This window comes from Dipteris shenzhenensis, chromosome 12, assembly GCF_047967505.1.
Source record: "Dipteris shenzhenensis isolate YYH24624 ecotype China chromosome 12, Dip_SZ_1.0, whole genome shotgun sequence".
In the NCBI taxonomy this organism is placed as follows: domain Eukaryota; kingdom Viridiplantae; phylum Streptophyta; class Polypodiopsida; order Gleicheniales; family Dipteridaceae; genus Dipteris; species Dipteris shenzhenensis.
In genome coordinates, this window is record NC_141607.1 from 57,487,402 (window position 1) to 57,500,731 (window position 13,330).

A 13,330-nucleotide genomic window follows, 5' to 3' on the forward strand; every position below is an offset into this window, starting at 1 on the left:
TCGGGAGGGAATTGATGTCAAGGTCCTGGGTGAGGGTTGATAGCACCAGACTAGGTGGATCTAAGGCTAAGGGCCTAATGCAAAGAATGTTCCTAGGGGCAATGGATTTAATGCATCCCAAGAGAGGGGTGAAATGTTGCATTAGGAAGGCCCTATATGGATGACATGTGGCATCTAGATCCATCTAGGGAGATGGGGCTTGTTGAGGCTAGAGAGAGAAGAGAATTGTGATTTTTCACGTAATGTTTAATTTGGAATTCTCTGTTTGCTCGTAATGCTTCAGCAAGGTTGGCTGGGAGGATATCCATGGTGCTGCTCCCGTGATCTGCAGTAGGAATAGATAGTTAGTCTTTACATCCCCCCTCCGCCTCCTCGGCCTCTCCTGCCCTCTTCTCCGCCCCTCCTTCCCCCCCCCGCAGGCTCTCTTCCCCCGCCTCCTCTCCGCTCCTTCACTCCCTCCTCCTCTCCTCCCTCCTCTCCTTCCCTTTCTCTCCTTTTGCCTTCCCTTCCAGCTCTCAACCTCTCTCCTCCACCTCTTCGCCTTGCCTAGACTCGTCTCCGCCTCCCCCTCCCCCTCGGGTGTTCTTCTTCCTCACCCCCCCCCCTTTTTTCTTCTTTCACCTCCTCCTCCTTGCAACGGGAGCATTTGTGCTTGTTAAGGCCTTGGTCTAGCCAGAGGGGCTCTATGGCAACACCCTCGAATCCCACAACCGTTAAGGTTCTTCTTTCCCCAGCGGACAAGCAACAAATACAGCAGGTAGTTCAGTCCCTCTAGGACAAGGCGCTCGTGGGCAGAATTGTGGGCCTCACGCCTACAAGGAGACAGGTGCGAGAGTGGAGCTAGGCGAGCTTGACATTAGAGGGTGACCACATCCAGGAGGTCACCATCTATGGACAAGGCGTATTTCTCATCCAACTAAGCTCCCCCGACACTGCCTCGACACTCGTGGAGCAGAGTCCCATCCTCCTTGGCCCGCATCTAGTGTACCTCTTTCCTTGGTACCATGGCTTTATAGTGGAGGACATGGACCATGTTCCCCGTTTTCCAGTTACGCTCCGCTTCCCAGGGCTCCCAAAGAAGTATCAAGCCATCCTCCCCTCCATTGGTCGGGCATTTGGCACTGTGATCGAGTCTCCGCCAGAGTCGTTGTAGCAAATGACGGGGTCCACAGGATCAGACTAATGGTTGAGAGCCCAGAGTCCCTCCAAGAGTTGATCCTCCTAGAGACCCTCGAAGGGGGCACACTTCGCCAGAGTGGAGATTTTGGGGTTACCAGGTCACTGTCTTCGGTGCAGACATATAGGTTACCTAGCCAAAGATTGCCCTCGTGGCAGGCCCAGCACCTCGCCCCCTACCCCCGTAGAGCAGGCAAAGTCAACAGACCAGAGTCCAGCACCCCCTCAGATAGGAGCAGCAGGAGTCTCAGACCCCCTGGGTGACCCCCTCAGAAGGGGACTGGACCCAGGTTAAAAAGAAAAAGAAACCAAGAAAACAGGCTCACAAGCGCCGCAGGCAGAGGGCTAGACACAGAGAGAGAGAGAGAGAGAGAGAAAGAAAGAAAGAAAGAAATTTTATTAAAGGTCCACGGAAGGCCATACATGAGAGAGAGAGAGAGAGAGAGAGAGAGGGTTGTCCATGAGGCACCTGAGGAGGAGCAGCAGCAGGAGTCCTTGCGCGGAGATCCACCTCCCCCAGCAAGAGGAGCCACCGCCCAGCCAGATGATCCTCCCGTGATGGAGGTTCAGTGACCACATCCACCCTTGCATCAGCAGTGAGCCCTAGGAGTTCCTGATGAGGCGTTGGCAGACGCTAGCCAAGCACAACGGCTGCCCTAAGGATGAGCCAATTCAGAGCCCCGACGAGCCTGATCAGCAGGGGAACCTGTGGTCGCCCCTATTCTCCCCCTCCCCCTCGAGATCCCTCCCCCTCTTTCCTTGCACTCCCCCCCCCGGGTTCCCCCCGCCCCCTCCTCCCCCCCTCGCCCCTCCTGCTATGATCACTCTCACCACCCGCGCCCTTCCCTCCGCCCCCCCACCTCCTCCCTCCCCCACCTCCGTAGCAGGTTCCTCAGCCTCCCTCCCCTACCTTGCTTCGAGACCCCTGCCAGCAGGCAAGGGTAAGACGGCATCCCCTTCTTCTGCTCCTTCATCGCAGCATCAAGCCCATTTGGGGAGGGAGCCAGAGGGATGGGGCTCGTCCTCTCGGGCAACAGTTCCCAACCTCCAACGTGGGCGTCCCTTACCACGGGAGTTCTGGAGGTTGGGACCCTGAAATTATCTGGAGATCCCGAACTCTTATCCTTTACCGCTGGAGGTAACACTTATGGTCCTACAGCCACGGAAGGGGGGTTTGATCAACGCAGTGGGCTCTCAGACACACCCCATTTGGAGTTTCTAGTTTGCCTCCACAGGGTTGGAGCAATTGGACCCCAGAGGTGTTTGATGCTATTATGGGAGATTAGATTTCACACATGATGGACAAGTAGATGGGAGCACAGGGACTGGACCTTTGGTACGCCCATGGTGCGAAGGTGAATTTTCAGCTGAGCTTCACACGAGAGGAGCCGACATGTGGTTTGGCGGTGGGAGTTATCAGATTGCCGCTTGAGGCAAAGGTGGATTAGGCATACTACTGGCCCCTCCAACAGTGTGCGGAGCTGCTTGGGATGGAAGTCTCCTTCATGATGAAGTGGGCACAGAAGATCGGCATCGAGCTAGTATCCACCCTAGTACATCGTCGCACAGACACAGACTATTCGCCATCCAAACCCCCAACAAAGTCACATAAGGCAATCTTTTTGGAACAGGCACCAATTCACAGGAGAGCCTTGTTCTCTGCACCCCCGTCCTCATGAGCTGGACCATAGTGAGTTGGAACATGCATGGGCTCCACGATCGTCCTCGTAGTCAACCGCAAGTACTGATACTCCGGCAGGAGTTGCAGAGGGTAGTGGTAGGGCGGACAGTGGACACCCTTTTGATTCAGGAGCATATGTTATCAGCAGCAGACATCAGACGGCGACACTACCTTCTCCCAGGGAGAGGACCGGAGGAGTGGTCCCCTGCAGTAGGACGGAGCGGAGGGGTCTGCATCTCGGTCTCATAGACTTTGGCTCCAGAGGTCTACGATCAGGGCGAGCTTATCCTAGGACAGGCAGTTTGGATGGGAGTTAGGGCGGGAGAGTCCAGGATTGGGATCTTGAACGTGTATGTCCCAGCATGTAGACAGCACCCCCCGGCCTTTTGGAGGAGGCTGTCAGAGTGTCTTCCAGATGTAGACTCCTGGATTGTTAGAGGGGACTTCAGCAACCTGGAGTTTGGGGAAGATAAGCAGGGCAGCGCCTCCTTCTCTGAGATGCCAATAGTAGTAGAGCGTAGCACCTGGGAGCAGTTCATTTTCATGATCAACGGCACAGATCCGTGGCGAGAGCTAGATTTCAGCAGGATACCTGGTAGCCTCCTCTTCTCTTTCGGACAGAGGAGACATGATGGACTGCTTGAGAGACTAGACTGTTTCTATGTTGGGGACTGGGCACTGCACAGAGGCGGCTCTACCGAGATTCTGACAAGTAATACGATGTCAGACCACTCTCCAGTAGTACTTCACTTAGATCAGCCCCGCCGAGGTCTTCCCCAGAAGGGGGTCCGCATTCCAGAGGGCCTCCTGCAGGACGAGGAGATCCAGCAGGTCATGGCAAAGATTTGGGAGCAGTCAGAGATGACACCGTGCGAGGGATGGGCTTCGTGGGTGACCGATGCGATCCAAAGGAGCAATGAGGAGTTACAGGCTCACGCCCTTAGGCAGAGAAGGACTCTTCCGGAGCGCGAGTGGGCTTTGAGGAGAGGCCTTGCCTCCATAGAGCGGCTTAGGGAGCAGGACCCAAGTTCTCAGTGGATTAGCGACAGGTTTGAGAGCGCTCGCCTGGAGCTCCAGGACACAGAGTTTTGGCGGGCTGAGCTCTCCTATCACTCTTCCCATACACGATGGGTACAACAGGGGGACAGGACGACGAAGCAGTTCTTTCAGACCACTGGGCCACGATCAGCAGGCACACAACTGCAGCGTCTCCGAGATCCGCAAGGCATCATGCACACTGACCCGCAGGAGATATTAGACTTGACCACAGGTTTTTATAGCCAGCTTTTTCAGACGGAGAGGATGACTCCAGCTGGTATTGTGACCCGAGAGGTAGTTTGGGAGCATGTTCCGACACTAGTCTCGTAGGATTTATGCAGCTGACCGGAGGAGCCTTTCATGAATGAGGAGCTCCGGGTAGCCCTCAAGGCTCTCCCAACCCAGAAGTGTCCTGGCGAGGATGGCTTCACTCCGGCCTTCTTCCGGAACTTCTGGGAGATTATCTCCACCCCTTTCCGACTAGCATGCCAGGAGATTTTTGACAAAGGATCCCTCCCTCAATCCTTGAGCAGGGGGTGGATTTGTTTGATCCTGAAAGGAGGAGATAGGTCATACATCCGGCAATGGAGACCAATCACTCTACTTGACACTACATACAAGATCCTCACCAAGGTCTTGAGCTTGTGGTTACGGCCCCATCTTACTGACATCATCCATGACACACAGACGGGGTTTGTCCAGGAGCGCAGCATCCTGGACAACATCTTCACGTTCTGGGAGGCAGTGTACTGGTCCAGGGAGGAGTCACAACTGCTAGCCATCCTTCTCTTGGATTTTGAGAAGGCCTACGACAAGGTGGAGTACTATGTGGAGATTGGGTTTCTCAGATAGATAGCTCACCCCTCTCCCCTTCCTCCAGCTGCTCCTCTCCCCGTGAGGACCTGCCCCCCCCCCCCCTCTCCCTCCCTCAGCCAGCCCCCTCTCCCTCTCCCTCACCCTCACTGCCCCCCCCTTGCTGCTCCTCTCCCTCCCCTCTCGCCTGCCCCCCCTCCCTCCTCCCTCACTCTCCCTCTCCCCTTCCTCCTCCCCGCCCTCCCTCTCCCTCCCCGCCAGCCCACCCGCCCCCCTTCTCCTCCCCCTTCTCCTCCCTCACTCTCCCTCTCCCCTTCCTCCTCCCCGCCCTCCCTCTCCCTCCCCAGCAGCCCACCCGCCCCCCTTCTCCTCCCCCGCCCCCTCCCTCCTGCCTCTCCCGGCAGCCCTCCCCGCCCTCCCTCTCCCCCACCCGACAGCCCCCCCACCCCCCCTCCTTCACCCCCGTCCCCTCCCTCCCTCTCCCCCACCCGTCAGCCCCGCCGCCCCCTTCTCCACCCCCGCCCTCCCTCTCCCCCCCCCGCTGCCCCTCTCCCCCACTCTACCCCGCCCCCTCCTCCGCTCTCCCCTGCTCTCCCCCCCCTCCCCCGCTCTCCCCCCACCCCTCTTTCCCTTCCTCTCTACCCCCTCCTTTCCTCTCCCCCGCCCTCCCCTTTCCCTCCCCGCCAGCCCCCTCCCTCCCTCCTAACCCGCCCCCTCCCTCCCTCCTAACCCCCCCCCCCCTCTTTTCCTCTCCCCCGCCCTCCCCCTCCCTCTCCACCTGCAACCTCCCCCTCCCCCGCCCCCTTCCTAACTCAGCTCCCCTACGCCTCCCCCCTCAGCCCACCTCCTCTACCCCCCTCAGTCTATACTCTCCTTCCCTTTCCCTCTCTCCTTCTTCCTGCGCCCGTGTTCGAGGGCGTCCTGGGCAGTATTTCCACGGACGAAGCTTTTTCACTGTTGGAATCGGCCTTATCACTTCGATTGGCGAATGGATCCCCATTCAGCCAATCTCCGTCCACTTCCACCGGCCACAAGAACGGTCATTTTTTTAGAAGACGAGTTGCAGCAACTCAAGAAAGATGTGGAATTAGAGGGCTCCACATCACTTTTCGCCCGCATCTTTGGGTCACACCCTTCCAGATCACAGGCTAGAGACTGGATGCTGGTGGTGTTACCAGGAGATCTCGCCCCACACATCAGGGATATTCCACTTCTGGGACGTGGATTCTTCCAAGTGATTTTCGACTCCCACGAGTCCACAGCCCTTGTTCTCAAAGCTAATCCCTTGGCTTTGGGTTCGAGGAGGATATTTCTTTTACCGTACACCTTGGGTTTCGATCCGCGATCGAGGAGGACAGGCAAGTCACATCACTGTTCATTAGGTTTCCTGGTCTTCCTCAGGTCTACTATCAACTGCTTACCAGTATCGGAGCCACATTCGGAGTGGTCATCACTGAGATCCCCACCCTTCCTAGCATGCCTTCTTCCTCGGCAAAGGTAGTCAGTGCAGACGGGGTACCTCATGTTAGGGTCATTGTCTCTGACCCTAACATCTCAGATGACCACATCATGCTTCAGTGTCCAGACGGCTCTCTCTTTCGACAAAGAGTCAAGATTTCAGGTAGACAGGACCAGTGCAGGATTTGCATGACCCTTGGGCACTTTGCTAGAGACTGCCCAAGGTAGAGAAAAAGACCCAAGAGGTCTTCTGGTGCGGCTCCTTCACGTACTACCCCGACTGCACCTCCCCAGCACCCTGTATCACGCACTCCAAGATCACCAGAAGCAGTAGGGCGCCCTGCTTCGCGCACCCCAGGACCACTAGGGGCAACAGAGCGCCCAATGCCCGCAACACACCCAGTACCACGTTGGAGAGCTATGAGAGCCGCTCCCTTACCTCAAGAGGAGACCTTTGATCTTGTTCAGACAAACGCCTGGCTGTCCAGATCCACAGACGAAATCTTGTTGGAGGTACCGTTTCAGCCAGTCAGGATAGTGGGCTTCATGGAGCATGGCTCTCTTTCACAGTGGTACTTGGATCCTGACCCGCTTCGCCCTGGGCTCATGGAGGCTGTGGCTCTATGAAGGTGTCCCAATTAAGTTTTTGCAGTGGGACCCTAGGGAATGGGAATTGATAGATGAAGGGCACCGAGAGAAGGGCATCCCCTTCTTTCGTTACACGGTCAGTAATGCCAGGAAATTCCATCTCAGCAGTAGGGGTTGGAGGCCTACCAGAGCTCCTCATTGGGAGAACTCAGATTTATGCTGACTTGCAGAAAATTTTTTGGCAGAGGCTTTGGAAATCCCACCGGAATAGAAAAATCACCCTCTTCTTTTGGCTTTCTATTCATGGTGGGATAGCAATGAACCAATGGAGATCCAGGTTCGGAATTAACCCTTCTTGCCCTCGTTGCCTTTCTGCTTTGGAGACAATACAACACTACCTTTGGGATTGCAGACAGGCGAAAATCGTATGGAAGGGGATGGCAAGACTTCTCGGCACTTTTATTCGCCTACCTTTCTACATGACCTAGGGATCAGTGGCTTGGCTCACTCTTTCAGGGCCCCAGGTCTTCTTTGAGAGACTTGACTCCTCTTGGGCTCTTCACATCCGACGACACCTTGTGGAGTCGTGCTCTCTAGAGGATGTTCCGACCACTCTCTTCAGGGCTGCTCATTCCTCGGTTGACTCTCCATGGGAGGTCTTAGCTAGCATTGCAGCATGGCACATTTGGAGAGCCAAATGCACTGAGGCTTTGGAGAGTTCTCAAGTTCACCCTTCTCAGATCTTGGCTAGTACTTGGACAGATACGGTACACACTCTGATGGCCATTTGGGCGACCATGCAGGGATCATCTCGAGCAGCCTCCTCCAGGAGAGTTACTTTTCTCAGAGATTGAAGAGACTCTCCCTTCTTTGATGAGACTTCTACAGGGTGGAGTTGGCATTTTCAGCCTCAGCCTTGGTTTCTCTCTACCTCATTCCTCTGAGGAGCTTTTATTACATGCTTAGCATGTTGTATTTCCACATAGAGCTTGCTCTAGCGAGTTTCTTTCTTACTTAATAGAACTCTACCCTCCTCTCAATTCACCTCAATCTACCCTCCTCTCAATTCACCTCAGACAACTACTGCATGCAACAAGAGAACTGGTTTTTTGAGAAAACGAATAGATTCGCCTGCCTGCTTGAAATCCAAAGAGCACAAGCTCAGGAACGACAATGGCTACTCAATCATCCAAGTAAGAAAACGAAAGAAATCAAAAGTGTACTTGATTCTTACACGTTCTCCATCCTTTCCATCTTTGAAACACCATGATTTGAAAGCAAGAGTCTTGTAAAGTATGAAATGTGATCGAAAATAACCACTCTACTATGTGATTTAAAAGTAGGAATCTTGAAGTGTGATTTGAAGCAGCCAAATCTCCCTAAACCCAAGTAATTTAAAAGAAGCTAGAAAGATTTGGCATCAGAGCAACATTTCCCTAAACCCTACTACTTTGAAAAGATTTAATCTTGAAGTGTGATTTGAAGCAGCCAAATCTCCCTAAACCCAAGTAATTTAAAAGAAGCTAGAAAGATTTGGCATCAGAGCAACATTTCCCTAAACCCTACTACTTTGAAAAGATTTGGCCGCACGGCCAAATCTCCTTAGACTACTGCCTAAAACAAGGATGATACCTCTGGAAGGGGAAGCATTGTGTCAATTCATGGATTATCTCAACAAAATTGAGAAGATGGACCCCAGCACGATATGACACAAGGGATGGAAGCTACACAGAATATGGGCTGGCACAGAGAGGGGATGAAGTGGATAGAGTCATGGGGTATAATAGTCGCTCATATACCCGAAGATGCATGTGAAATAAGGGAGATTGTGACACAGAAGATGTTAACAAACTCTAGCAAAACCCGGGAAGAAAAATGCAGTTTTTTAAGTAGGAAATTAACTCAACAAACAGTTATGGAATGCAAAATACCTCAAGGAAGACATTTCAACGTATAAAAGGCATCTAATTTGCAAAATCAGAACCAGTTCACATGATCTCAAGGTAGAGAGGGGTAGATGGGCAAGACCCATGATCAAAGAACCTGCAAAATCTGCCCCATAGGGGAGGTGGAAAATGAACAGCATGTACTCTTGAGATGAGAGCCTACACACACATCAAAGAAGGCTATGGGGGCAGCAGAGATCTAAAAAGTCTGCTGGAGCAGCCAGCCAAAAAGCTAGGAAGCTACTTGAAGAGAATTTTGGAACATCGCAACAAAGTACTGGGTCTAGGACACAAGCTAGCCCAACAAGTACTCCATACATGATAAGTCTCTAATATTTTATCTCACTGGATGCAAGGGAACACTATTAGTTGATAGTGATCGCCAGTCCCATAGATCCTGAAGGGTCTCACGTGGACTTTAATAAAATCATATCATATCTCTACAGCAGAATTTCTCTCTCTGCAGAACACTCTTGCTCTTCACCTCTGGAGCAACAGCCACACCTCCTCCTCTTCCCCTACATTCGAGCAGTCTCTCTATACCATTACTCCACTCCAAGTATTTCTCCCTCTTCCTTGCATCATGTTTTTTGAGTACTTCTCTTTCCAGCCCCACGATCTCACTCATCCAAGCAAGAGGGGCTGCCAATTTGACCAAGGGCTCCATAACCAAGAGAGCAGAAGTGGAAGGGGAAGTTTGAATATGAGATTTGCTTATTTGCGGTACATTTTTGCATTGAAATTCCAACCTTTTCTAGAGATCTAGTGCGTGCAACTAATGTGGGATGAAGTTGTGATTATGCAGGCATCTTCCTTGCAGATCGAGATGCCCCTGGACTCAAATTCTCACTAGTTTCAATTTTTGAGTCATTCCTTGTATATAGCTCCACTTGAGCATTCTTGTCCTACAGTTATGTCTATGTCCTCTCTCTCAAGAGTTTGAGTACAAGTTTGTAAGGTGCATTGCACCTTGGTCTTGTATCTCTGTTTGAAAGGTTGGATAAGGGGGAAAGAGGGAGCGGGGAGGGGGGCTTAGCCCCTCAACCCAAGTGCAATTGTGTATATCTCTTTGTTGCTACTCTAAATTTATCAAGTTATGCAAGCTCTTATTCATGCAAACTCCATTCCAACATGCATCTATGAGCATCTTGAAAATTTTGTAAAAATAGTCCATAAATTCCTATGTCCAAATTTTTAAAAGCACAAAGTGTCACATCACTTGCCATCAGCTCTATAATCTTTCTTCTAAGCACACCATCATGTCTCTGACACCATGGCAAATAGGCAAATAAGTTCTGATACCATGTTAAGAAAAACCTAGTCTAGTATCATTCTTTAGATACCTAGCTAGTGACTTCACGCAGCAGAAATATATTATGTCTGCAATGGAAGGATCTCAAGAACCGAAGAGAGAAACTGTGATCCAACTTCAAACAATATGTGTGCACAAGAACCAACTCACAAGCACTTAGATCTGAAGTAACGAACAATAGTAGAACCACCAAAATATCTCAAGAACATAGCTCCCACAAAAATCCATCATCATGCATCAGCGTATTGCCCCGGATTCTTTGTGGTGTGCTACCCTCGGTGCTCTGTGTTGGTGAGAACCAGATCCATCATCATGCAGCAATGTGCTGCCCTAGATGCTCTGTGGTGAGCACCAGCTCTTAACGCTACCCTAGCACTCGTCAGGTTGCATGCTTCTCAATGAGCTTCGACAACCTTTCTGCAACTGCCCTCAAGGCCCCAAATGGGCCCTATATGGACCTTAGTCTGTTGGCCAACCAGCCCTGTACTAGAGCCAACTACCCCCTAATCAAGCTGACCGGTATGCCGACTAGGTCTTCATAGCCGAGACCCTAGGTCTGCCCATCAGCCAAACCATACCTAGCCACTGATGGGATTCCAAGAACTGTTCAACTTCTAAATGCTCAAGCTCAAGAAAGGCAATGGACTATCATCATAGTGATGAGAATCATGAACGGTTTTGCAAGCCTGGCCTCTAGGTTTCTTCGGTGGTATCATGTATATAGGTATTCACAGTTGGCTAATGATCATGTGAATTGCAGCAAGACCTTCTTTAGCCTTTGGTTAGTCATCTTCAATTTATAGGGGAGTAGGAGGGAATAAGGGTTGAGGTAATAGAGTCAACAATCGATTGGGTTCCTTACATCCACTGCTGAGGGAACCCTCCTACTATTGTAGGAGAAATTGCTTAACTTGGAAACTGAAATACAATGCTGAAAATACTATTCTAGAGAGCAAAGGGATGTGACTCTGAAGAGGGACCTTAGACTGCCAAACAAATGCCCAAACCCTGAGAAACAGCTCCAAACCCTGAACGAGGCCTCAATGCTGTCCACGCCGTCAATGTCCACAGGCCTGAAGATGTCTGCGTGAGTGAAAGCATGAGAATGAGAGAGCTTGGACTGAGAGAACTGAGATAGATAGATGTTAACGTCTCTAAAAGGCCAAACGGCCTATGAGACTAAAACAGTTGATACATCTGCTAGTGTTGTCTCATCAAAGAGAACAACAAAATAAATAAGCTGAAGGCTGAGAGCTACTAAAGGTACTTACAGTCAGAGGGACTGCAAGTGACCCAAAACTAATGAGAGAGAGAGAGAGAGAGAATGAGAAAGGATACTGAAAAAGGCCTGGTTATGCTCCACTTGCTGCTGTCCACCACAAGGCGCCTTTGTTGCTGCATGAAATTCTGCCCCCAACTGATGGCAAAACTGGCCAAGGAATAGACACTGGAATTGTTGGTTAATGACCCTCAGGGGGAGTCCACAGAGTTTGTAAGTTTGAGCAATGTTGGGAATTGACTCTTGTGATTGGTCGAGTGAGGTATTACGTGGTAGCAATCGGCCATGCATTCGCTGCTAGTGTGTGGACCAATCGGCTATCAGCGTGGAGACTTACGTCGAGTTGTGAGCACGTGAGTTGCATGGCGGTCTCAACCTGGCAAGGCGGTTGTATGCGTAGCTGCTATATATGCGCGGAGGCACCATCGAGCTTCTTCTTCTTGTCTGTGTAAATTCTCATGAGAGTCGTTTGTATCTGCAAGCTTTCCTTGCTGAAGTCGTAGTAGTTTGGAGCAGCTGTGTCCATAGGGTCCTTAGCAATTGTCAGGTCTTCTATTGTAAGCCGAAAACTCGGTAGAGGTGAGCCTCTCTGTCCAAGTCGTGTCTTGGTCATTTTGAATGAATAAAGTGTCTTGGTGTTTGTAGAAACGAGTGCTCTCTGTGTGCGCATCCATAAGTTTATCTATGAATTTTTCAACTCTCGTCTACTAAGGTTGCAATTCGTTCATTCCGAGCTTTATTGCATAATCGTTTGAATCGACTGAGTTGACACACAAGCTCTACAATCTAACAGGAATGGTGTGGCTGCATGCTGGATTGATGAGGGACCAGGCTCGAAATGTTGGAGAAAAAGTGGCCCGGACTGAATGGACAAAGAGAGGGCTGAGTGCCCCTTAAATAGGGGCTGGTCTGGCTCGACCTGGTTAGCCAAACTAGCAGACCAGGCTGGTTGGTTGACCGACCTGGTTAGTCGGCAACCTATTCAGTCCTAAGGGCCGACTCTAGGTGGCCAGGCTCGTCCAGCCCCATTTGGCAACCCTAAAGCTTACCTTTGGACCTCCTAACCTAGGCTGGGACCTGGCTAGACCTACTGAGTTCTCCAGTGGGTACAAGTAAACAAGAACTGACCCAAAGAACTGGGAATTGACCTTTGTAGCTCGTGCTCGACTCGTCCCCGGACTAGGGCTCACAATGGGGCAATGGCAACACACACACACACCTAATTTAGGAACTAAAGCCGTACATTAAGCAATTGATGATGATCTTAGTGTGTACCCTAGTGCAGGGGTGCGTGTGACAAGTGCGCTGGTGGACACTTGATTTGTTCCTACTTTTCAGAGTTAAATCACAAGTTTCTGATTTTGTAATAAACAAAAAACGAATAAAAGTAAGTTTAAAGAATCAGATTAACTGACCATATTCTTCTGAGATAAGGGCAGCAATGACATCTTCAGGATTCTGTGGTATAGCCGAGGAGTGTATGGTGATTTGGTACGGACTGCAAAACAAGTTTAGTGCGCTTGTGTTAAACACTTTAGACAACAATATTGCACCATCATAGAATATGCTAAAATGGCAGCTCGTTACAAACCTGGAGAACTGTTCGAGCCTGCCACAAAAATAAATGTTCGATCAACAAAAGACATAATGACCTTAAATTTTATGGCATGACTGTAAATTGACAGGTGATATGAAGGATTAAATATACATAGAACATCCACAGACGTGCTGTTCATATGAAATATTTCTTAACACAAATAAATAAAAAGCATTTTGGTTAATAAACAATGAAGAACTATGTGTACCGGATTTTTTCATGATATAAAACTTTGTTATCGCATTCAGTCCCTACCACCTGCAAGGCCTTGTCTTAGTGAAACTGTGAATTGAAAGATGTTCCCAAGAGAAGACTACTTTTGAAAAGGTACATACACTACAGGCACCTCACTGATAGATATAATGTTGCACACAAGAAGGCCCATTGGTATCTGGGGTTTTTAAGAAGCCACATTATCAACTGAATTGCTGTAAATGACATT

General features: G+C 50.5%; 1 protein-coding gene across 1 annotated transcript in view; it reads right to left on the reverse strand.

The window, feature by feature from the left end:
• Window positions 1-13,330, reverse strand: part of LOC147896440 (ATP-dependent DNA helicase homolog MER3-like) — a 31,577-nt gene that overhangs the window by 15,884 nt on the left and 2,363 nt on the right. The window contains exons 3-5 of the mRNA XM_087382945.1: window positions 13,097-13,146; window positions 12,883-12,900; window positions 12,707-12,789 (exon numbers count right to left, since the gene is read on the reverse strand). Of these exons, the coding sequence (XP_087239071.1) occupies window positions 12,707-12,789; window positions 12,883-12,900; window positions 13,097-13,146 (151 nt within the window). The remainder of the gene's footprint in view (window positions 1-12,706; window positions 12,790-12,882; window positions 12,901-13,096; window positions 13,147-13,330) is intronic.